This window comes from Wasmannia auropunctata, unplaced genomic scaffold (genome assembly GCF_000956235.1).
Source record: "Wasmannia auropunctata unplaced genomic scaffold, wasmannia.A_1.0 LD335972.1, whole genome shotgun sequence".
Taxonomy (NCBI): domain Eukaryota; kingdom Metazoa; phylum Arthropoda; class Insecta; order Hymenoptera; family Formicidae; genus Wasmannia; species Wasmannia auropunctata.
The window spans coordinates 893-27,219 of NW_012026918.1; the positions used below are offsets into that span (position 1 = coordinate 893).

Here is a 26,327-nt window from a genome sequence, read left to right on the forward strand (position 1 = left end):
CAAAGAGAGAGAGAGAGAGAGAGAGAGGGGGGGGGGAGTGAGGGAAGCACGGCGTAGGAGCGTATAATACATAATGTTCTTGCCGCCCCTTAGAATGTACAAGGTTTCGGTTCGTACATCCATCTCCCGCGTCATAAGCACGCCGACTAAAACATCGTCGATTTTTCTTGCATAGGTGTTACGTGTTTTTGATAAATGGCTGCTCGCGCGATCCCCTCCCCAGCCATCTCCCTTGCCATCCCCGGTTCCCCTTCGCCCGTCGCCTCTTTCTCACAGCCTTCTTCCGACGTCCCTTGTTCCCGAAACGCACTAATTTGCACTTTCTACGACCGCATCTGGATACTCGCGTGCCTGATAGACTCGCCGCTTTAGCGAGAGAGACGTGCCTGTGTGTGTCCTCCTTTCAATTCTTATACAAGTATCGTCCTTTTGTGAAACAAAAGAGAGACCTTTAGCTTGGAAAAAGAAATAAATGGCACAGGTGTTTCGTGTGAGATTCTTATCTATGGAGTCAATTTTTCCTTAGCTAAACTTCTCAATTTTCGATATTACACGCCTCGTACAACACACGGAGCCTCGAATAAAAATTTTGTCGTATATGAAATTAATCGAAGAACGTGGTCGTGCCATCCATCTTTCGATAGAAAAATAATGGACGTTTTTGTTGAGGGGAAACTTATACTTTTTCAAAAAGAATTTTCGTCATTGAGGTATAACGCGTTAAAAGGGATCACTTGGGATGCCTTTAGGACGAATCCAAATCGAATGCCATATAAATTTACGAACGTATATAACTTTTGTTATGCTCTCTTTATATTCTTTTTATGACTGGATGAAAGGCTTGTGTGAACATTTATGGAATATACGTCCTTAAGTCCGGTGATGTCCATTGCAATTTTGTCGCTTGATTAAAACTACTTTTTTTTATTGGCTATCGATTCGTACTAATATGCCTATCTTGTGCGTGGCGCGGACGTTATCGATCATTCGCTTTACGACCAATAGGACTTGATGATCGCGGCAGGGGGCTAACCGGGGCGAGGATATCGGCAGGACGAGCAAATGACTGGCGCAGCACGCGATCTTCTATTACTTACCGCGTTAATTGATATTGATGTGACGTAGTCGCCTTTCGAGAAAACTGATCGATATTAATGTGACGCACCTTACGATATTAATGAAGAAACGACGCTCCAGTTATAGAATGCATTTTTTCGATATTCTTTTTGCTAATCAACGTGCAGATCTTATAAATGACATTTCATACGATGTCATTGTCGTTAATAGGGATGAACGATGTTGAAAAAAAAAAAAAAATCAACGTTCAAATAAATAATCAATTGTAAAAAAAAGAGCTCAGAGAGAATTGACTCGGTTTCGTAGAATCGGCGATTCTTTAACCGCGCGGTTAAAACAATTTGTCTCGTAAGGTTTCCGATCTTATCGAGTCAAACAAGTTCGCGGACGAGAAGGCCGAGAAAAAGAACGTTGGGGCACGAAAGGGCGATGAAAGAGACTTATCAGGTGCATCGCCTTGTTTCTGGCAATTAGTCATGATCGACGTCACGCGCCGAGTGTTTCCAAAGTCCATTGCGACTAATTGCCGCGAAAGGCGACAGCCACGAAGTAGCCATCGGAAATTTGTCAATTGCAGGTAACTTTGGCTCGTTCCGCGCACAGTTTCCTCGCAGATGTTCCTGATAGGCCAAAGTTACGGGCTACGCTTGCGGAGCACCTTACTTCGACGGCCGTTCCCTTGTACACCAATTTCTTTATCCCCCTCATCCGCGCGTACACACACACATACACCACATACACACGTACACACGTCCGCCTCCTCGCGCCACCCCACCTTCTCCCAAGTCACCCTCGTTACTTTCTTTGTTTTCTTCCGCTGTCGAATGTCGCGATCGTAAAATCGATACCCACGGCTACACCTACGGCTGAATCCGCAGGGAATTCACGTACAGATTCGTAAAAATCCAAAAATTGCGACCAGTCATTTTCAGATATGAATCTAATAAAAAAAAAAAATCTATGTCGAAAGAGTAAAAATAATGTATTATTCGTCGGATATCATCTCTTGTCACATTCGATTACGCTAAAAATTAAAAACCAGCTGCTTTAAAGTTATATGTGTGGATTCTCAAATACTTGTCATATTTCTCAAAATGTAATTACGTTTAAAGAAATATAACGTTCATGTTAACGAACCTTAAAAAATGTAGCTGCGAACTTGTTTCGGGAGAAAACACCAACTCATTAAGTGTATTGCTACATGGGGAACTATTTCGAAGATGACGGGAACCATTAGTGAGTAACTAATTGAGGGGTTCCGAGGTAAAACCCGGTAAACTCGAGTAACAGACATTTATGCAAATGTCAGTTACCTGATTTTACGTCCGAACCCCTTAATTAAACACAGTTGTCAGGTGGACATTCCGAGAACTTAAAAGTCAAAGTTAAAGAAAATTGCACGTAATTCATGCGGAGCATTCGCTTTCAAATAGCCGAGTTGAAAGTTCATGTAATGATGAACAATAGTATATGATGTTGCATGTTACTCGTACATTTATTCGTAGACGGACTGAAAGTTTTATGGTGTTTATATAAAAAGCAGAAAAAATAATAAACGGAGAAAAACAAACTTCAATAAAAAAAAAAAAAAAAAACTTTTTGCATCAATTCGCTACCCGGGCAATTAAAATACCTACTCTTTTTTTTTGATATGGGAAATAATCACCTGTCGAAAAACTCCTTTGCTTCTCGCCTCGCGTGCATACACAATTATCCTTTCAAAATCCGCAAGAGCGTTCTATTCTCGTACGCCTGTTATCCACCTCTCTCTCTCTCTCTCTCTCTCTCTCTCTCTCTCTCTCTCTCTCTCGTGCATACGACGCGTACTTCCTCCTTGGCGAAACAAAGAGAACCGAGCGATATCCCGAGATATTTCGACTAACCGAAATAGATTTACTCGCCATATGACACGCGCCCCCTTCCCCTCCCCGCAATAAAGACAGGAGTAGAGCTCTAGTCTGTGAAGTAATGAAGTATAGAGAGAATATTTATTTCCCCTCTCCGCAGACACAGAGGGAATATATACTTCAAAAGTCGCGCGGAGAAGAACTTTTACGACTTGCGATGTACTTTTCCGCGGGGAAGATTCGGTTAAGATGCCGTCTCCTCCCGCAACTTTTACATTCGCGACATTAAATTTCTCGACAAGCGAGCCTTAAATTACGTTACACTAAACTCTGAAGCCGACCGAGGAATGAAATTGTGATCTGCCTGTGCGCGAAGTTGAGTCCCGATATATATATATATATATATATAAATGAATTTAACGCCAAGGTGCGAAGTTATTATTCGGAAAATTGTGGTGTATATACATAATATATTCCCTACAACTTTGTATCTATAAAGTTGTAAGGAATTCTCGTTACGATGACGAGATTACATTTTGGCATTTTCCGTCGGCTCACCGATAGCCGCTTTATATCGCACGCAAGCACCTATCATAAATCATAATTTCTCATCCGATCAGACTGCACTGGTGCTTTATAACCGCATAGAGCGAAAGCCTTCGACCATGAAGAGTCGCACGATCTCAGTCGACCGTGACTTATAGGTTCCCCCCGTATATATGTATAAGCCTCAAAGCAAACATCTATTCAAGGAAAATCTAATATCTAATTTATACGTAGTAACACGTTTCACCTGTAAAGCCTGTCGTATATCTTCTGTGAAATTGATCGAAGAATATGTCTCAATAAATTCCTTAGCCAAACTCAATTTTAACAAGCTTTCCTCGCGGCAAATCGACGCCTTTCTTTGCATATATAGACACGCGTTTCCCTCGCCTTTTATCAATGCGCTATTGCTAAGCAACTAAAAACTAAACGCGAAACTAAACGTTCCTTCTTGCCTCCATTTGACTGCGGCTCGTTCTATACTTACTGCTATATCGTATTCGCAGTTGATTCGCGTATTCGCGAAACCTTCAATTACCGCAACGTGATTGCACAGCGGCGCAACTAATTACGCAAATCGACGGTCTCGAGGCAGGGTGGGGTCCCTCGCGAGAGAGGCGAGCTCTGTTTCGCTCGATACGAAATAAGACACGTTTCTTTGATAATATCGAACGACGTCGAACGGAGACTGCTCATTGAAATTCCACGGAGATACAGCTCGATGTACACTATCTTCTCTCCGGTTCGCTGCGTGTTCCGATGATAGATGGAACAAACGAGCTTGCTATTACATTTTGACGGACGTTGATCTCGGCAGAGACATTTTCTAACCGTAGGAATCTTTCTTTTATCTCTTAACAGAAATTTGCATTAAGTACGCGAAACTGCTTTCTGTTATTAATACAATTTCTACTGTTAATACCCTTTTTGTTATTAATTTTCTGCCGGCTAACATTTTCATAATTTTAACGGTTAATAATATTATATTCACACACGGAGGTACAACAAGTTATTAATTATGCAAAACTTGTGAACGGAAGTTTATTAAATGGCGAAATATTAATGTGTGCTAAATGCCGCGCAAATAGAAATAACATCTGGTTCTCCTCGCGTCTCTATTATATCTGTTTATAGAGGCGGGAGGGGGCGAAAAAGGACGCCACAATGGCGCCTAGACCACAAGAGAATTCACAAGAGGATGTCACTTTAAGCTTCCCCAGCCTTTAATGAAGGGCTTCGTTATATTTCGCGCATGCTCTGCGGCAATGCGGCGTCGACAGTGCAAGGTGATTATAAGTTAACGAGGGAAACACTCTCGAGGTTTGTTCTGAAAACAATTATGGCCGATACGCCGATTTCGATATATCTACAGACCGCGAACGAAGGCGCGGCGGTGGTCAATTACCGTGTACCGGCCAATCATTGTATCGGTTACCCTATCTATACCCGCATTGTCGGCGCGCGCTCCGCGCACAATACTCTATTCTCTAATTTGAAATAACGAGATAGCGACATGTTGCGTATATATGTTTCCGTTTATCTGTCTTCCGCTATGCATACGTTTCATTAGACTTCGAGAAAGCAAGACATTTTCTTTTTCCAGAGAGAAAAAGTTAGAAAAAAACAACCTGGAAATCGAAAATAATATTATATCGTGTAGATGTGAATATAGAATCGCGCATCCAGACAGGATGTATAAATTATGCATTAAAAATTATTCCATTATATTATGCGTTATTTTATGATTATTAATAATTAATAATAATTCTAATAAGTTTAATGACTCATGACTTTTCATTCTTTATGTGTATTATATTTGTATCCGCAATTATTAAAAAAATTATCGAATAATCCTGAGGAAAAAATAGAGATAAAAGGTCGTACCAATTAGACGTAACAAATTCGTAAAAATATTAGTGTCGAGATATGTATCGGTAGTTGGGACACGCACAAGCCGTATTCTAGAATCATTAGAAAAGACAATTAAGATATTCTTCGAGATACCAACGTACTCGACTAAAAAGTATCAGGCCTGGTATAAAAAAGAAAAAAATCGAGAGATATCCGGAAAGGGGTTTGCCCTTTTTACCCTTTATATCTAGGCACAATCTGACTGCGGAAACTCCGGCGCGAATAACCCCCAGCGTAATGTACGCGTCCCGTGTTGCACACTTTTTTGCTGCGAATTACCGCGGCTTATTCTCGGGCCGTTTCGTACTTTATTTCGAGGTCGGAGCCTTGACGATCCCGATAATTTCCCACGAGCTCGCCTCGCGATCTGCCCGAGCGCGAGGACTCCGAAAAAGCGAAGAAATTCCGCGCATTATGCGAGGAAGGTGGACGACAGTGAACCGGAAGCGCGGCGAAGCGCGCACATCTTTTAGAAAACTTACACGCCTCTCCTCTCTCTCTCTCTCTCTCTCTCTCTCTCTCTCTCTCTCTCGCTTCTTCGAGCGAGCGCGAGAAAGGAGTCGAACGCTCCACGTTCCTTTTGTGTCGCGTAAACGAATGTTCTCATTTCGTGCGAATCGTGCGATGCGCCGCGACCGAGCTGAATGAAATCGCCGAGCGAGAGGAGGGGGAGGGGGGAGAAAAATCGGCACGGCACGAAACGGCAAAAAGGACGAGGCTACGAGCGCGCGGCTCATTCACTCTCCTCTTCGCGAGAGACCTCTTTTCTGCCCCGGCTGAAGGCGGCTTTGCACGCTTGAACACAATCACGCCGGATCAGAATTATCTAAAGTGAATGCGTCGCTCGTATGACTTTTTACTTGCAACTTCCGCCCGTCCGAAAGTGAATCGACCGCGTGCGAGCAATCTTGCGCCGTGACTCTTATCATTTAATTGCTATTTACGACTTTTGGAATGCAAATAGAAATAATATATGTATATCTGGATCTTTTCGTGTCTCTCTTATGTCGTTTATAAAAGGGAAAAATGAGGGCGCAATAGCGTTCAGATCATAGAGGATTCACAAGCGTAATATGAAGTTGCCACTCCTCACTACTGAGAATCCATTAACGACTATTACTACTCAATTGTTTGGTAGTGTTTGATAGTCTATTCCCGATGAATGTGCAAAGCCGTATTTTGCGAAAGGAGGGGTTAATTTTACGCGCATATATCTTTTTTTGCGTATTATTATTCGCAACTTTGACTATCGTTCATCGGCAATGGACTACCAAATACTACCAAACGACCACCAATCGAGCAGTAATGATCGTTAGTGGATTTTCAGTAGTAAGAGAGTCAACTTCACACAGCTGGATTTATGAGAGTATTATACATTAACGTTTTCTGTATTTCCATGCAAACGATCACACACGAAACGGGGGAATTGAAATCGACACGTACTCTCGGTGATTATGTGCATATCCGGCATAGATACGTTAGATAATCTAACATTTTGTAATTTATGATATAAAATATTCAGATACATCGATTATCGTGTTTCACATGAATTAATCCAGACATGATTTATGCACATGTATGCAGCGGAATTAAAATTTGACCCCGGTCGAAATCATGACGAAATCGAATCCCAATAGCCAAAACGAACGGCCCGAGGAAACAATCTCCGATTTCCTCCATGACGAATCATCGGCCCCCCCCCCCTCCCCCCGAACCATTACGCATTACGGCTCATCTTTTCCGATTTAAATGATTCGCGATAAATCGTCGAAAGCGTAAATTTGCGTTAAGACTGAAACTTAAGGCGGAACACAAAAGCTGGGAAGAAATGGGCGCGGATTGAATTAGATGTCGTCGCAATGCTGGAAATTGCATTTTCGAGCGCAAGAAGGAGGCGACGGGGGTGGAGGAGGAGGTGGCGGCGGAAGAAGCGAAGGATCGTCGTTTCCCTACAGAATACGAGAGAGGCGGAAAGAACGGGAGAGAGAGATTCTGTGCATCTCCTCCTTACTCCTCTCCCACCCTCCTCCCAGTCATTATGCCACCTTTTCATTGCGGGTGACAGAATCCACCCGATCGGGACAAGAAAGCACGAAATGCGGAATTTGTTATGCCTGCGAATTCAACGACGTTAATATTTGGCTGGCGATGGTGGGAGATAAACGGAACAACACGGAGGATGTTTTGAGCTAACGACGGTCTCGAGAATGAATGACTCTACTAGGACGGTACAATTGTCACGTGCAAATTCGTGTTGATGCAATCAAGCATGAGGAGGTTTCTCTTTTCTCATCGGAACTTTTTCAATGATGATGCTAAAGTACTTAATCCTCTCCTCAATCGCGGTCTTTGACGAATAATGCAAAGATAATAAAAAAAAATTGCAGTATAAAACACGTTCGCAAAAGTGATCTAATTTCTACTTAGGTACTCGAGTACACAATTCAGTTCCTTTTTTTCCTCTCAGATTAACGAACTGCCGATTCTCTCTCTCTCTCTCTCTCTCTCTCTCTCTCTCCTCTGCCATTAAAATTAATAAATTAAAGCGGATAAGACGAGCTGATCGAGCGATGAATAGGGCTTAAGAAGTACGCCGGGTTCTATCTGCCCGTCGTAAGAGGACGGGAAGAAGGACGACGGGAGTGATTTTATCGAAAATTCCCGGAGCCGGATCCACGCTTGAAATTCTAATGGCAGAGAGCGCGGGAAGGAAGTGAGATCTACATAGAATTGCCGGTAATACGGTGGAAAGGTAAATAGGTACGGTTCGCGCAAGGGAAAGCCAACGATGTTTCAACACGCGGATAAAAAAGCGCGCTCAATAATTGATCAACGCGGCGGCGCCGCGGTGATTAATCGCGGAATTTAACGCGCGCGCGAGCCGGCCACGGTGACATTGTGAATCGTCTATCCGAGAGCGACACTTTTCGCGCGGTTGAAATAAGAACAGGAGCGCGATTTAATCCGCGGCTCGCGCTGAAATAAACAAAACCAGAGGAGAGGTCTAAGCCGGTACGTACCGGATGTACATATATATATGTATATATATATATATATATATATATATATACCGGATTCCGTACCGTGTGCACTTCCTCCCTGTCCTTCCGCCAATTTGCAGTCGACCTTCCCCTCCGCAAAAATCCCCTTCGACTCCGTATTTTCTCGTGAATTCTCCATCGTTTCATCCGCGGATATTTTCGCGACTAATAGTCGAATAAATAAAAAAAAAGTCACATCGACACACATATAATAAATCGTCCATATTTAAATTGAATTAAACACGAGATAATGTTTAATGATCAATTTTTATGTACTCTCTCTGAAAATTAATTCCTGAAAGTCTGCCGCATGCATGCAGATGACATCTCCAATAATTTATAATTCAAAAACAGCTGATGGCTCGACATTTTTTATTCGAAACAAATTTACGCGGAAATTTGTGGAAAGCCCTTCGTGGATCGTGATGCAAAAAATGCACTCTTATTAGAATGTACCGATTGTGCATAAAGTTGCATTGCGCGTAACGCAATGCGGACTGGACGGGAAAAGGTTGCGACGCCGATAATCGCCGTAATTCATGCGGCAGATTTGCCACTGCTTTTCTCTCTCTCTTTCTCTCTTTCTCCTTCTTTTTTCCTTTCTCGGCCCTTCGGCTGAGATGTTTATTTCGCTCTAGGCTGATTACGCGCGTTTTCCGCTCTGCGTCAATTAAGAGTCCGCTGAAAGCTTTGGCGCGTTAAGATAAATTTTACTTAAGCAATCGGCCGAAGCGTTGTTACATATACGCCACGACGTTACGCTCACTCCCGTGGAGCTTGTGCTTGCTGCCATGACAATTATTTATCGTCTTTCCGGCTGTTAAAGCCGGCTTTGTATGCATTCGCGGCAGTATAAAATAGTTATAACGCTGCGATATTTTTAACGATTTATGTTCTATCAGCACGTTCAGAAAGATTTACCGGTATTTGCTTTTTGTGTTAGAAGGGAGAAAGAAACATCGAGAATTGAAAAAAATTCAAGATTTTTTGGAAAAATGTTTCGTAAATGGAAAAAATACATAGCATTTAATATCGTGTTAATAAACTCAATTAAATAAAATTAATTGAATTAAAATATATTATTTCTTCTTTAAAATATAATCCAAAAGACCAACTTTATTCTCTTTTCAGTTTAATTTTGCTGCGTGTCCCTTTCTATCTGCATTCAACGAAAAATTATTCATCGACTTGAATAATAATTTTTTAAATCATCAAGAGCACAATATATATATAAAATTATTTCTGATAAATTAACCATAAATAGATTATCTGTTGTGATCAAAAGTATATTTTATAACATAAAGAGTTCAAAATAAATTTTAACTTCGAATAAATTTCCATTCGAACGGAACATTTATCCATATGAAGATGAAGTTAATTCCTTTTTTCACTTATCCGAGCCCTTTGCCTAAATGAAATTTTTATTCGGATAATTCCGGTGACCGCGATGTGGACTCAATTATAAACTTTATTTTCGTATCTCTTGTCGCTCGTTTGTTTTCGAACTCTCGTCCGCCGACCGCGGCCAGGCCAGCGTCGTTTTAATCCGTTCTCCACAATCGCGCCCAATCATTGAATCCCTTTGGACGAATCGCAGCGTCGACCGGGTCCGGTCTGTGCTACAAAATTAAACGACGCCAGTCGAATCGCGTTTAGACCTCGGTTGGCCGACTCACCTATATTTTATTGACGTTGCATTTGGACGGGCGGGATTGCGTAAATTCGGGCCACAGGCTAGGCGACCGCTCGAAACCCAATTTACACGGTTCACTCCGGACGATCATCCTGGATGAATCATCCCAAGTGCGTATGCGTATTGCACGAATGAGTTTTCGCTTAAGCGCGTCATCGCAAATCTACTAGCAAATGCAATCTGTTTCGCGAAAATTAATTGCCTTTTGAAAAATGCAAGATCGCGAGGAGCGCAAGGGTCTCGTTCTCGTATAGCACCACTGGTTTACGATACATTAGGTTTTTTTTTACAACGGCACGATTAAATCGCTCGCTTAGGCTGCGAAAGGCAATTTAATCAATTTTATAGCAAGCGTAAATCGTATCGTATTCGAGCAAATAAAGCAGTTGTAATAGAGTCATACAACAAAACTGTACAACTATTATGAAATTGTAAGGCGTATACATGAGGGGAGATCATTAAATTAATGGCAATCCTTTTTGTTACGAAGAAATTTTCTACGCAATATATGTGTTAATTTAATCTTAAAATATATATTTTATTTTTAGAATAAAAAATTTTTTCAAATCTTATTCAAATTATAATTATTATTTAAAAGAATTTTATTTTTATTGTTGTTATTGAGATACTATTATATAAAGTCGATATTAAAAATATAAACTGCATTCAATCAAATAAAAATCGTATAGAATCGCAGCAACGATTGTGCTTTATTCATCCTGCGCTTTGTAATAAAACTAATTGACCAAGAGGAGTGAATATTTTTACGCTGAAATGAAATTATAAGTGATAATTTATGATCTGTATTATTTTCAAAACTAACACGAGATTTGCGAGAACGTATATCCGTGTATTATTGATGCAATGATGAATGATAGACACGTGTCTCTTTCAGACAAAACACGAGTAGAGGAGTTGAGGTTTTGAAAAGCGTCGTTGATTCAATTCAGTTTAGTCGAAAAAAAAACGCAAGGGCTGCGCCGTTTTCAATATAAATTCAATTGTAAATCACTTTACATAGCCTATACCAATCTTTTCATTTTTGTCGCAATATATGTATCAATTTTTCATGATAAGCCGCCATATGGAAACACTGTTGAAAGATACATATTTAGTAGTTTTACATATGTCAAAATGAATATACGATTTTTCAAGCTGATGCGACACAGAAAAAGAGGGAGGGAGAAAATGTGGAACGGCCAAATCGCGCGATTAGATAGGCAAAGTCAGTATTTCACGTCTCTCTCTTATTGGATTGTCCCAAATTATAATTTCTATTATTATTTACGTTTATTGGCGTAATTGCATAACTAATTGATATCGTCAGTCGACACAACACGAGTCGTGTCGAGTTCGCTTTTAACGCGGCGGCGGCGCACGCGGGGGACAAAGGGAGAAATAATATATATATGTATAATGCGTAACGCGGACCGATCTCCGCGCGTGTGTGCGGTACCGTGGTGCGGTACAGACGTGGAATACCATGCGGTACAGGGATTATCGATCGTATCGAAGCCAAACCCATCCGATTACCTTGATTCTTCGAGCGGCAGAGCGCGGTGTAGGTATCGGTGAGAGCTTAGCGGCTTGCGTGATCGCCGACATTAGCGGCATAATTATTGCGCTTCTCTCTCTTTCTCTCATTGCCAACCGCCGTTGCGAAAGCCGCGCCTAATCGATCCGCGTTCGCGTAGGGCTGCATCTTTACGATGTTCAATAAGGAGAAATTAGAACCTCACTATCGTCGGCTGAAAAATGGGAAATTATACCGAGAGCCCGCGAGAGCGGATGGGTACGGTTTCTCGGTAAACTCGGCGCGCGGGCACTTGAACGGCCGCGCCGACGTAGGTTAACGTATAGTTTGATAGTTGATACGTGAAACTCTTCCTCGACTCGCGTGATAATCATACGAGGGATGTACGAGAAGCGAAAAAAGGATGTGCAATTAAAGTTAATTAGCCAAGACGATCGACGCAACCGAACGTAAAGTCGTGGATTACGAGCGAGTGACGGAATCGGAAGTTGGACGTGCCGTCGCGCGATAAATGCCGGGATAACCGCACGGTTATTAGCCACCACGCAGTTATCGATTCCGAAGTTACGGGCTTCTAACTGGACTCGTTTTTACGCTCATGCCTTCTACCATTAATTGGCCATTCGCTTCTTTCTCCTTTTAAGAAATGATGACAGCGTATCGTAGAAACCTCGGGAAGGATTGGTTTTCATAATTACACTTGTTTGTACTGCTTAATGCATGACAAATTAAAGCTTCAACGATACGATGTTAATATTATATTATACATATATTACCTCTCGTTCGTTATTACAAACGAGTAATATTTTAATTCTAAAGATTAAGCACCGTCATTCTCTATTTCTGTTTGTTTTTTTTTTGTTTGTAAATGTACAGAAAAATGTGATTTGCCTTTTTGATTAAATTATTCCTCGACATTTAAATTCATTTATCGCAAATCTCCATATAAAATACGAGATCAATTTATTTGTAACAAATTTATTTTTTACGAGAAAATTTTATAAGGAAATCGTTACTCGTGAGCAGCCCCCGTCTGAGATAAAAGATCTATCAAGCATTTATCGTAGTATATTTGTCATAAAATCAGTCATTGACTCGCAATACTTCTTGCGGATAGATATGCATAAATCTCACGCAGACGATTTCTGCGGGAAAGAAAATGCGCGGTATAAACATAATTTTATAGTCTATCGACACATCGCTTTGCTTCGTTTTACTCCATCGAGTAAAAACCGCCCGCAAAGCGCAGAAACGCGTGAGTTTATCGTCCCTTCGAAGGAGTGCAGCCTCCGAGTCGAAATTCATTTTTATCTTTCTGTTACAGGCGACGGACAATATTTTCGGGTCAGGCCGAACAACAGTTCCGTGCTGGAGGGCGGCGAGGTGATAATTTCTTGCGAGGTGGGGAACCGAGTCGGTACCGTCCAGTGGGTCAAAGACGGATTTGCTTACGTCATACAGCCGAGTGAGTACAATACATTGAAATTATGTATACATCGTATTGCTGCGATTATTCTTTTCTCAAATGTCTTCTGGAGAAACCACTGCTCCAGTATTTTTTTAAAATATCGATGTTATGATACATATCGGCAATAATCGACAGTAATTATTTACTTTAATTCAAGAGATATTCAGAATATAGAGGCGCGTAATTTCAGAATTGTACTAATGACTAGGATGTTATTCCTTATATTTGATTATTTATTTATTTAAAAAAAAAGAAAATTTCAAAACTCATAATCAGTGGAATGTAATTCAAGATTTATTGAACGGAGAAGGATCGTTACTTTCTGATTTCCTCTTCGGCCTTAATTGAGCGCCAATTACCCATCAGAGGAAAACTGATTAGACCAGTTTTTGCTTGGTATTAACGCTCGCCGGTTTGAATCTCGAACAGCGTGAAATATGAAAGAATATTGGAAAATTATGATAAAGACGGCTAATTACGTTTTTTTTTTGCGTGAAAACAGAAGTTCCAGATAAGATTTCCAAAATTTTATACGTAAACTATAGGCGTGCATTTTACAATACCATGTACACAATTTTTTTAATTTAAGATTTATTTGTAAAATGAAATTTATCTATCTGTTGGGCTTTCGATAAATCCACTTAAAAAGAGAATGATCCGGAAAGTCGTTCGACATAAATGTATCGTTAATAACAAAGATAAAATGCATACATAGCAAATCGTGCACGTTAAATTCGGTAAAGACAGATAATCCTGTATTTGCACAATTAACGCCTCGCGGAAAACCCGCTCCTGTCTAAATCCACCAATTAAAACGCACAAAAGCTGCTTATATTTTCAATAGAAAATTGGGTTTTTCGCTTTACGCGGGGGATTGTTTTACACGCAAATTTTCGGGAACACATTAACGCACTAATCAAGAACCACCAGTGTTGCTCCTCCCTGTTATTTTCTACTTCATCCACGGATTTACATCGCCGTATACGTTACGATTACATACAGCCCATAAACATGTGTATGTAGGTGGTTTTACAATCTATTTCTCACACTATAAATTTTGCACCTAATGTGTTAACTGAAATTTTGTTAGAAAAAAAATTTTTATTTTCTAAAGTCGTTTTTTTTCAATGTAATTTTATATATAAAAGAAAAATATTAAATACATAAATGCAGAATTTTTTTATCTCATTAAATTACTAGCTCAAATGTGATGCTTTTAATTTAATTTTCAGACGGACTAATTATTTCCTCAAAATTTTCCATTTATGAGTAAAATATATTTTATTTAATATTTTCGGTAATATATTGTACTTTCCGATTTATAATTGATTAGCCTAAATATCAAATTAATTAATTATATTAATAAACTAATTAAATTAATTAACTGTTGAAGAAAATTTGTTAATACTTTTCATAATGTTTAAAATTAAATAATTCCTGTGCACGACGAAACAAATTTAACATAAATGAAATACAAGATTAAATAGAACAAAAATTAAATAGAACAAAAATTGTAATTTATCTCGTTTATACATATAACATATGTATTACGACTTTTACGATCCCACTTAAAGAACGTATAGCAACGTGGATTTATTATTTAAGCGCGACTGCAAAGAGGAGCCTCGTTCAAGAGCGGAACTATCGACAGCGCGCGAGCGGTTAATTACTCAGCGGTCTCATCGGCTTCCGCCTATCGTAATCGCATCGTTTTGCCGAGAGTGCTCGCATACCGACCGAATAAGCGCTAATAAACAGATCTAAAATTATAGCCGCTATATTAGCCGCGTATCCCCGCTTGTGAATTCACCGCGCTCCTTATCTACGAGGCGAAAAGTATTAATCAATCGGCTAATTTCCATCCTATATCAATTGATCGTTGCTCAACGAGTGCAGTGATATAATACTCGACGCGTAACGAGCGAATTGATGTTACAGACGGCGAGATCGTGGGCCATCCCAGGCTGAAGTTGATCGGCGATCAGAACGCCGGGATCTTCAACCTGAGAATCACCGACGCGTCGCTGACCGACGACGGCGAGTACGAGTGTCAAGTCGGACGATATCTGCGGGTCAAGCCGATCCGCGCCAGCGCCCATCTGATCGTCACCTGTGAGTCGAAATATGATAATGCACGGGAGGAAAGGTTTAACCCAGGCCTGTCCAATTCGAAAAGCGAAGGGCAAGGCACGCTTCTTATTCGCAGTCACTCGCGCGTCGCAGTAATTCCTCTTAACGACAGAATTAGAACCGACTGCGAATACGAAACGTGTTTAAATGACGATTTATAGTTTCAGCCTGTGCTCTTCTCCGTTTCTTTTCTCCGTCTCATTTAGCGAGACGGCGACGAGGAGGAGGCATTTTGCGAGACTTTGGACAGGTCTGATTTAATCCTTTCGCCGCCGAGGGGATAGTTTTAACATATTAATGCACTTATTTTGATTTAAATGTTTTTTTTTTTTTACAAAAACAAAAAGAAATGAAAACCATTGTTTTCACCCAAATTATTATACAAGATACAAAAATTATCGAAATAAAATAAACTAAATAAAATAAAAATTATTGAAATAAAATAAACTAAAATTTTGACTGGCACGCAGTAGGGTTAAACTACTTCTCTTTAGTTTTAATCTTTTAATCTCTTTTAATGGAATGTATGCAAGAAGTGTCATTTCGCGTAATCTTACGATTTAACATAATAAGATCTCACACCGCTCTTACATGTATTCGCGTTCGTAACAATGAATTTTATTCCATCCTTTTGAAAATATGAGACGATTCTTAAGAAAAACGACGAAATATTGATAGATCTCAGCGAAATGGGAAAGTTCGAAGGAGAGAATTAGATAAACGAAGTCGACTGCCGCGCGAACGCCGGTATGTTAATTAAAATTTTCCGAGCGTGACCCTCGGCAATCCGTGGAAACTCTAGCAGCAGGATACGAAAAATACTTGCTCCTGCTTGGGAATGATCGTGACCGGAGTCGTTCCGACGATAGCCCCGCACGGGCGTGGTACTTAAAATGCAAAGCGTGCCGTAACTCGAATTACAAACTCACGATCTCGAAACCGTGCTTAAAGTTAATTTACGCGGTCGTACGGGCGTTACGTTGTGTAACGCCCCGTCGCCGTAGCCGTCGCCGTCGCCGTCGCCGTCGCCGTCGCCGTCGCGAAAGGTTAGACTTTCGGGGATCTTTGCGAGGGCGGATCACACCGGCGATGACATCTGACCCGAGCAGTACCAGCGTTTCCGCACCATCGACGACACCTAGTTCGTCTCTTTCTCTCTCTCTCTCGCTCGCTTGCTCTCTCGTTGGTAAATTATGCAGAAGTTATTAAGCACAATATGCACTCGTCCGACAGACTTCCGCGTAAACTAGTTTCGCGAAGCGCGCGCGGAGAACGGAGCTAGTTTTCGCGACCTTTCCGGGCGCGACTGTGCCGCGAAGGACTGTACCGGCGAGGACGACGTGCTCGGTTTTTGAGGGACGACGACGCGCAAGGGTTCAGTTACCGGCGAGTCCGCGGGATCGCGACCTTTCGTCCCGGGGACGAATTCATCGACCGCGCTATTCTTCCTGCTCTCCCTTCTCCCCCCAATCCGACGCGCCCGCGTCGCGTTTGTAGTGGTGCGTCGCGGGTGCACGCCTCGCGCCGCTATGACCGGAATGCAATAGTGCGTTCGCGAGTGCATTCGCAAAGCTAATTCCGCGACTGCTCCCGAGCGCATCAGCGGTTCCGATGACAAACGCTCGTTCGAACTGAGTGAATTTTTCTTTTGCGCTTTGCGAGGAAACGAGAACGCTTGCCCGAGATCGATTCGCGTTGATCCATTTACCCGGGGTTCTTCTCGCGGTGCAATAAAATTGCGTTTTTCCTTCTACTTGTTTTAAGAGAAGCGCGAGCGCAATCAGCTACTACGGCTGCAATCGTCCGCTGCGAAAAATTCATGTTTTTTTTTCTTACCATCGTAATTATTTGAAGGATCAAGCGCGCGCGATGTTATTCAGAAAATCACCATGTACAAATTGTAACTAATTTGAATTTCTTGGATCTTAGATTTTAGTTTATTTTTTTTTACGATAATTTTCGTATCTTGTATAATAATTTGAGTGAAAACAATGGTTTTCATTTCTCTTTGTTAAAAAAAACATCTATGTATACGTATAAATTATATAGATTATGAAATTATCATAACAAGGAATTCTCCGAGTTAATATGAGTCTACGGGAATGCTCAATGATTTTATGAAAAGAGAACTCCTCGAGATGTGACCTACTTTTCTATAGACAGCGTGTTAAAACGAAGAGGAAAAAGAAAAGCATTTTACTGTACTCCTACTGTCTTCCGCTCTTTCTTATTATAAATGTCTCTTAAAAATCTCCTACGACTTTCCTATTTACGTTTACAGGTTATTTCGCAGATTGCAATAAAGAATACATAATATCTTTTTTGCACACAATCTCCGTCAAATTCCAACGCAAATAACATTATACATGAGCATTTTAATGATACTAAAATAATAATTATTAATCGACTAATATATTAGTCGATTAATAATTATTACTTTAATATAACGATCAAATAACGCTATTAAAAAATTGACCATTTTATGCGACGATGAATCTACAACGTAAGCTACCTTTTTTTCATACGAGCTCACGCGTAAGAAACGAGCACCGCGTTAAAATGATATTAGCCTTGATGTGCAAATTCTTCGTTCTCGGAGGGTAAATCTGGTTTTACACCTGCGCGCGCGCCGGGGCTTTTAATAAAACGGGCCATCGTGCGGTGGGCGACGCGGGGGCATATTACTAAGTCGTCATATCCGTCAAATCAATCTTCCTCGTTGCACACGTCCGCGTTCATTACGCTCGCATATACCGGTGACGGTGAAAATACGCGCGGTGCAGCAGACACCGTCAACGATAATCCGCGCCGCGGTTCAAATGGATCATCGGGTGAAAATCGCGCGGCGCAAATCTCGAGCGATCGTTAACGAGCGACATCAAGGCCGGTAAATTCTCACGCCCGGATGCGCCTATTTTGTAAACGCGCGTGCGTGTGTGTTTTTCACAGGGAGTTGATGGAAGGGAGGGAGGGAGGGAGAGAAGAGGTCCCCGTATTTCTCCCGCATATATACCCACGTGCAAACGCATGTACAAACGCGGGGGATCAATCTGCGCCGTTAATTGCGCGCGTAACGGTATTTTCCCGATCCCGCACCGGTAAACGGATATAATTGTATTTCGCTCTACTCTCCATCAATACCTACCCGTCGTGTCGTCGTCATATTTCCTCTGCCTTAATAATTCAAATCGATTTCTCGTTTGTTTCCCGGCTCCGATCGTTGTCGCTATTATCGCCAAATAGCCGAAGTTATCCTGTCACGGGCAGACTTACGGGGGCATCGGGCGTAACAGGTTCGTGAAAATAATTGTCAGAGAAAAGGTCTTTAACCTTCCATCGTTTGTGCCGAGAGAACGAAATGCATTTATCGGATAAAATTAGACCCGACAGCGCGTCGCTATCAACGGCAGATATGTCTGATCGATTTTACAACGCTTGTGGAAATTCGAGTGAATCGTGTCAATTAGCGAGGCCGAGAGAAAAATAAGATTTCGAATGTTAAGAAAATAGATTAAAATGTATATGATTGGCTTTGGGTGCCACGGATTATTCACCGAAAAATAAAATTCATTAATAAATGTTATAATGACGGTCTGTTTCAACTGTACATTTTCGTTGATTAAAGCATATTTTCAATTATACGCAGTAAAGCCCAAATATGCTGAAAAAATAAGAGAAATTTAAGATTAAGCACTCGCGATATTTATGCTTAATCCATTCAAGATGATAGTATCAATTTGAAGTTACGTTTTATTAATTGTTGCGAAACCGCAACATGTTTTCCTACTTCGAAACGACAATATGCAAACGACGAGAAAATAAATGTTGTTCGCATGCACGCCATAACCATTTGGAACTCGTCCTTCTTGACTGCGCGCGTGGAAGTGTTTCCGTGTACATGATTATTTCGCGAAAGAGACTATTGGGATACGCGTAATGCGACTGTCGGCATTGCATCTGTTCTTAAACGAAACGACAGTGGAAACACGTGTCGCAGCTTCTCTCAAGATGGCCGCGAATTCTTCGTTTGCATTTTAACAATGTGGTTATAGCGACACTCGTATGAAATGATAACGATATTTCTCGGTAGCTTTAATTATTCAAGAATGTCGCTTGCGATAATAAAAACAACGCAAGTTTTGTGAACGAGAAAAAACACGAATGAGAAAATTGATGTAATTTTATATATCATGTGTGATTGGAAAAAAATTTAAATTATTGTCAATTTACTGTTTCTGTTAAAGAGAGTGTAAGTTTTTAACTGCTTTATGCACAATATTTATTCTAATTATATAAAAAAATAATTTCTCATTAGATTTATAACAATCAGATTTAATGTATAAAACATAATATTACAATATATTTACAAACGATATTTTGATTTAATGCTGCAGATATGAATTTCTTAAAATACGCGTGTATGTGCGTTTGAACATGCCTCTGTCAAGAAGATAAGGAAAAATTAAATGCCTACAAATGTCGCTATGCGATAAGGCGAATTCTACTTTATGTTTTACGACAAAACGAAAACGTGCGCTGGTCGTCATCCACGTTTACGTCTACCGCCTGGCGGGGTAGTTTCGGATTGCCGATGACGCGGGAAGGATCATGCCATTCTTGGGCACGTCTTAGGAAAAAGCTCACGTATCTCTCTCCGGGCATCGTACGAATTCGCGGCGTGATACGCAAAGAATGAGGAAGGGAGGGGGGGAGGTGGGGGTAAAGGCAGGATAAATAAAAATGTCGGAGCACGAGGGGACATTTCTTACGATCCAACGAGCAAATGAAGGAGTTGCGGGGAAACTAGGGTAAAACGAAAGTGGTATATATGTATATAGTACCGCGGAATAAGACGCGCCCGTTGCTTTATTAAAAATAGCGGACCAAAGGCTCTCCCGATGAGACGTTTAATCTTCCAGCCGACATTAAAAAAGCACCGTAAGCACCGGCAACGGTTAACTTTCAATGGCAGTCATTTAATACGGCGAAAAGTTCCTTGCGATTTCATCTTAGCTTCCGATGTTTTTCTTTTTTTTTCTTTTTCTTTTTTTTGGTGAATAATTTCACCGCATTCCCGCGTTGACCGCGCTGTGCACTTTCTGCAAATTAAGAATTTACAAAATTGCCGTCTGAGAACGTTCCCGTTCTCTGCTCTTCGCATATTTTCTCTCTCTATAATTCACTGTGTTACCTTTCGCATTTATAATTGCGCGTACATTCTTTTTTAAATTATTAACTGTATGTGTTTTTAATTATATATTTCTTATTGATCTCTTTTTTTATTCTTTATAATTATTTCTCATCATTTTAATATGCCGTTGTTTATCCTCTATCTCGTTTGCATTGTTTTTACATCATTTCTGTTAAGGTAAAAGTTTGCTTTTGTATTTGAAAAAAAAATTTAGCCATTATTATATCATTTAACGAGACGAAACTATTTAACAAGATGACCAAATGTATTTCCGATTATACAGATTTCAGATTATATATGCATTCGATTCAACGATTCATTACAGACTGGCTGGCATTTCTACAATACAATTTACGTATCGGTTAGTTAATTCGTTGCCGGGTAACAATTATATAAACGTCATTCAATGCGCACTACAATCGCTCGTAACAATGCCGTTGTAAACATCGGATAATTTCAGGTAATCCAAGCTGTGTTTACCGGTATTTACGTATTCTGTCTTGCAAAATAAATCCCCGAACATGACAAAACATCTGTTTCGTAAATCGGCGTTCTCGCCGCACCGAAGTTAACTATCGTTATACCGACGGCGCGAATTGCAGACTTTTGACATGAACGTCAATAATAGTCAGATATATCGATATACCGTGCGAACAAATTTTACGAAGCATGTGCGGACGATTTTTTTTATTTTTTTTTTGTTTGATTTATAAAATAACCACCGGGTCATTATTTATACCAGGCGATCGATATTCACCTGCCTATGCATTATTTATTTATTAGGGAGAAGGTTCGGGGATGACGACGTGTGTCTCCTACGCGATTTTCTTTCGTATTCTCGCGCGTGTTCTTTTTTTCGAGAGACTCATCGCGTGCGTCACGAGTGTCACGACCGTGGCGGCGATGAGAAAGGCAGAAAGAAATCGAATTTCGTGAATTATTCGTCTGCGAACACGCGACGCGGAGGTCGTCTCGGTCTGTCGCTTTTTCCTCCGGTGCAACTTTGCGCTCGCTGGACCGTCCTGTCGCGCTCCCTTTTCTCATTCGAGACACGTATAAGTCGAGGAAGAATATTCTGGACTCCCTGAATCGTTCACGGCCAGAGCGCCACGTGTGCTGCTCTTTGGTGCGACGTACGAGTATGTATACATATGCATGCATCGGCGAGCAGCGCGGCGGCACGCGTTTTGTATGTATGCGACCGGAGCTGAAAAAGCCCTGGAAAAGCTCACCGCATTCGTGGAAGGTGTATAAAATTTTGAAGGGAAGAAAGGTTTGTTTGCCGGAGAGGCCACGCGTGATTGTCGTTTACTTCCACCGGTTATTCTTTCTGGTTATATACAGGGTGTCTACAAAGTGCGTCCCACCCTTTGTATTTCGAAACCGGTTCAAAATTATTAAAAAACCGCGACTAACCTTTTCAAAAGAGTATGTTCCTCGAAATGATTGAACATGTGTTTCGTGATTTTTCATAATTTTAAACTGTTTCTGAAATATAGGAGATGAGGACAGACTTTAGGCACCCTATATATAGATATGGTTGTACACGCGTATAGCACACAGAGAGTATCAGAATATCTTTAAAAATTTTCAGAGTAGAAAAATATAAAAAATTCCACATATTTTTTTATATTTTTTTATTTCGAAGTCTTTTATTTTTAAAAGGTGTAACTACTACAATATAAAGTAAAACGATTTGTCTTTGTAATATAAGTGTGCAATATTATAAAGAAACAAAAAAATACACGTACACACAATAAAGAGAAATGCTTTTTGTTTTATTCTGTAGCAGCCACATCTTTCTGCACGCAAAACTGATTATTTTTTTAACGGTAGGATTACCATTCACATTCAACGCGATCGTGAAACGAATGAATTCGAAAAGTGCGAGTCAAACACATTTTTCACAAACAAAAAGGTGTACTGCACGAACGCATTGCTTCACGCATCGCTGTACCGTTCCGCGTTTTTGTTAGGTGAAAAAGCACGATATATAAAAAAAAAATAATATTTCCCGTGCCTTCCGGGATTACACACCATCGTGTGCCGTCTCACGAAAACGCGGTTCCTGAAACGCGCGCGCTCCCGTTATCGTCATTGCTTACGTGCCATTTCGCCGTGCCTGACTCGCTCGTTTTCGACATATCGCGCATCCTGATCGATACCGCGTCACGGTTTCTATCCGCTATTTACAAAAGGCCAGGAGGGTATCCATCGAAATCGCTCGAATGTGCGCCTGCACGGCTGGCATCAGCAGCATCCGCATTCTCTTTCTCTCTCCCTCCTTTTCTCTCTATCGCTACATTTTTTGTCCTCGTAAGACCACCCTCGACCGCCCTCTCTATTTCTCGCCACCTTATCCGCCTCATCCTTCTCGAACATGCAGTTAAGCGACTGATGCTGTTCGGGGCCGCTCAGTTTTCCACCAACGGTAAAATGGTGTCGCACAGCTCTACGAGTGGCATTTATTTCGCTTTGCGCAAAGAAAAAACCCCCTCTCTCTCTCTCTCTCGCTCTCTCTCTCTCTCTCTCTCTCTCTTTCGCACGTCGCGCCGCCGCCTCTCATCCTACACCCTGCATCCCAGGGCCCATCCGCTTCTCTCCATTACCCTTCCTCACCCCCGGTGGTGTATATACATTATTCTCGCCGCCGGTCGCCTCCTATCGTCCTCCTTTTCTGTCTCGCGCGCGCCACGGACGGCTTAACGGTAAAAATGAGACTTATAAGACGACCCGGCAAAGAAAAATACTTTCTTACCGGACCGAGGCGCCGCGAATAAATCCTCAGTCATAAATGCGAAGATAAGAATGACACGTAAACGAAATGTGGCAATGGTACATGAGCAGCGGACTATATAAAATGGATATATGAGAATCCAGCATGGCATGTCAGTTTATGCCATTTATATTACCAATTTTTGATGGAGAAGCAAGTGTCTTTCAGAACCGTCAGCCTTATACACATAAAGAGACAATAAAGGGAAAAAATATGTAAAATATAAATAAAGAAACAGAGATGTAAATTTTTCTCTGTCCAAACACAAGGTAACGATTTAACAGTTACTGCAAATAGTAAATTAATAAATTTTAAATATGTAATATATGTTTCTTGAAAAATATCAACTGCATTCATCTCGTGCATAATGCAATATAATATTTGAACGTAAGTGTTGACGGAAAAAGTATACTAAAGTATCCTATAGTACAAATTTTATTTCTTATCAAATTCCAGAAAATACTTTATAGCATTTTTTTCTTAAGATATGATTTATCGAGCGCTTGCCGCTTCGTGAATTCGTGCCCAAATTGATACTGTGGACGTCGCATTTGTATTATTCGTAAAAAGAGGAAGGCAAAAGAGAGAGAGAGAGAGAGAGAGAGAGAGAGAGAGAGAGAGTTCTCCGTTCGTTGCATAATTAACTTAGCAAAATGTCGGCGTTACGCAGGAAGGGCACAGCCCTTAATGCCAATGATGCTTGACAGAAGACTCGGTTTGGCATAACGCGATTGTGTGTACACACGCTGCGGCGTGTCGCGTTTCCCCGCGCGTGTGTCGCCACGCCGTCGTGCGCGTAAATGCAATTCCGCGCTTATCATCGCCAGGGGATATAATTGAAGCAGCGCGCGAAAGAGATAATTTGACAAACGAGCGAGTACGCGAGCGGCGATAAAATTAAGCGCGGTAGCGACGCCGCGGTGTGTGCGCGCGCGAGGCAACGGTTACAGATGAAGAAGGCTAATGTCGCGCGACGCGCGATGAATAATTTACCGTATGTGTGTCGTCGGGGCTGCCGCGATTAATTGGTCGTAAGACCGATATCACGCGCATGGATTTATATCCGAGAAAACTCGGACGGCCGTGAATTCTTCCGGTTCTCTTTGTAATTTACAGCGTCGGTTCCGTGCGCGCATTAACGATGAGTAAACAACCCCTGCGATCTTCATGGAGATTTTTTTACATCCGATCGAAATTGATTTTTTTTTCTTAGCGAGAATTTGTTAGTTGATCATTTGGCGTGGCAACCTGTTGAATTTGGGGAAATGGAGTTTTTGGAAATTAGCTATAAAAGCAAAACTTTAATCTTCTATTTACATTTTCAACATTTAATTTATCGCTATGTTTAATTTAATCCTGACGCTTTAAATTTCAGCCATTGGCCGTATGAAAAAATTAAACCTCTCGTTTATTGAGATTAAAATGGAAGAAAATCAACGGCGAGCTCGTCTGCATATTGTGGCCGTTTATATTTACTGCATATGATGTCGCGATCGTTATCGTCGTTATCAACATCGCGTGCCATTTTTCCTCGTTTACGACTCGTGACGTACTGATCCTATTTCTCGCGATGAAATATACGGCTGATGTATATTCGCAAATTTAAATGAGTTTTAAGAAACAGCATGAAAGAGAGAGAGAGAGAGAGAGAGAGAGAGAGACCTCCCTCGTTGGCGCGCGAGGCAACTTGGAGCCTGCATCTGAAATAGCGATATCTTAAGCGCGCAACGGGGCGCTCGCCTTATTGCAAGAATTATTATTGGCGATATTGCCTAACGCTGCTAATGATGTACAACTCGCTTTCTTATATACCGTAAAGAGAATGTAACTCGCAATATCGGTGAAAGGTAGATGAGCGTAGCTACTGCTTAGAATTTTTGTTTTAAAGAATTAAGAATACGGTCTAATCGCGATTGTGACGATTTCAATTGATTAATTTGTATTATTTATTTTTTGTTTTGTTATTACTAATCTCTAAACAACTACTCAAATTTTTTTATCTTTCTATTATCAAGAGAAATAATTGCCAAATTTACTCTGACGTAATTATTTTGAAGAGCATTTTGTAGTTCCATATTTGTTCAAAATTAACCTAAACATACATCATATTTATAGAATATACGAGGAAATGAGACATAAGAATTGGACGTATTAGTAAAAGTAAAAAGAGAACGTACATTCCGACGAGAAGATTCCAATGAAAGACTGGCAATTTTCTGCTGCGCCGCTGACAAGAAAAATATTCTGAATCGCGTGTCGCCTGTGGCTGCATCAATGAGCCCAGACGACACCGGCGGCAGTTGGTGTAACGCGGGTTGCGTACGTTCCATTTACATCGGCTTGCATTTTCGCGAGCGATGGGACTCGCACGCGGTGCGCTCGGTCGTCGCCGGTGGAGATAATTGAAAAACGTCGAATGATTGAAATTCGAGGGAGAGCGCGACGATAGTCACCACCGCGGAAGGCAAGCAGGTACATTAAATGGGCGGCATGAATAAACGCGAAGCATATGCAGAATCGAGGCCGAAGGTAGAGGCGGGATTTAAAGTCCTGAAAATTTTACAGCGATCTCATTAATTCAGAGAAAATCAATACTGGTTAATGACGGCGCTCGATTGCCGAATGATTCTCTTGCAATAAAGTATATAAATGTGACTTTACGCGCGTTAGCATTTTAATAAGAGCAACCCCGTTTGAATATCTTGCGCAAAATTGACGTCCAAATCTATCTATAGCGGATATATTTATCTGTTCAAATTTAATGAAGATATCATTCCGCGATAATCTCTGTGATGGGGGCACAGGTATATGTACGTGCGTCATCAATATGTTTAAATAATTACACAACTTAATAAGAATATAATCATGCCTAATTCTCTATCAAACTCTGTATCAATTTCTACCTAATCCAATCCTGTGTGATGCGCAAAATTAGTGATCGAACGTTTATGCGTTTATTCGATCGTGAGTTGCCACTGAAAAAGATAATACACACATTCTAAACATTTTCATTTGGAAAATGTGTTAGGCGTTGTTATTGACTGCCGAAGGTTTCCAAGATACCCGGCAAATGGTGCGGAATACGGATAACCAGAAATTTGCCAAACGACGCA

At 41.0% G+C, this 26,327-nt stretch overlaps 1 protein-coding gene and 1 long non-coding RNA gene across 2 annotated transcripts in view; both read left to right on the forward strand.

Annotated features, from left to right (window-relative positions):
• The first annotated feature begins 11,598 nt into the window (after window positions 1–11,598).
• The window catches only part of LOC105454931 (nephrin), a 74,275-nt gene continuing 59,546 nt past the window's right edge, over window positions 11,599–26,327 (forward strand). The window contains exons 1-3 of the mRNA XM_011697910.1: window positions 11,599–11,686; window positions 12,974–13,114; window positions 15,056–15,229. Coding sequence (XP_011696212.1) covers window positions 11,599–11,686; window positions 12,974–13,114; window positions 15,056–15,229 — 403 coding nt within the window. The remainder of the gene's footprint in view (window positions 11,687–12,973; window positions 13,115–15,055; window positions 15,230–26,327) is intronic.
• On the forward strand, window positions 21,491–24,835 carry LOC105454899. Its single transcript, XR_975064.1, has 2 exons — window positions 21,491–21,577; window positions 24,590–24,835. It is a non-coding gene; the product is annotated as an uncharacterized LOC105454899 (long non-coding RNA).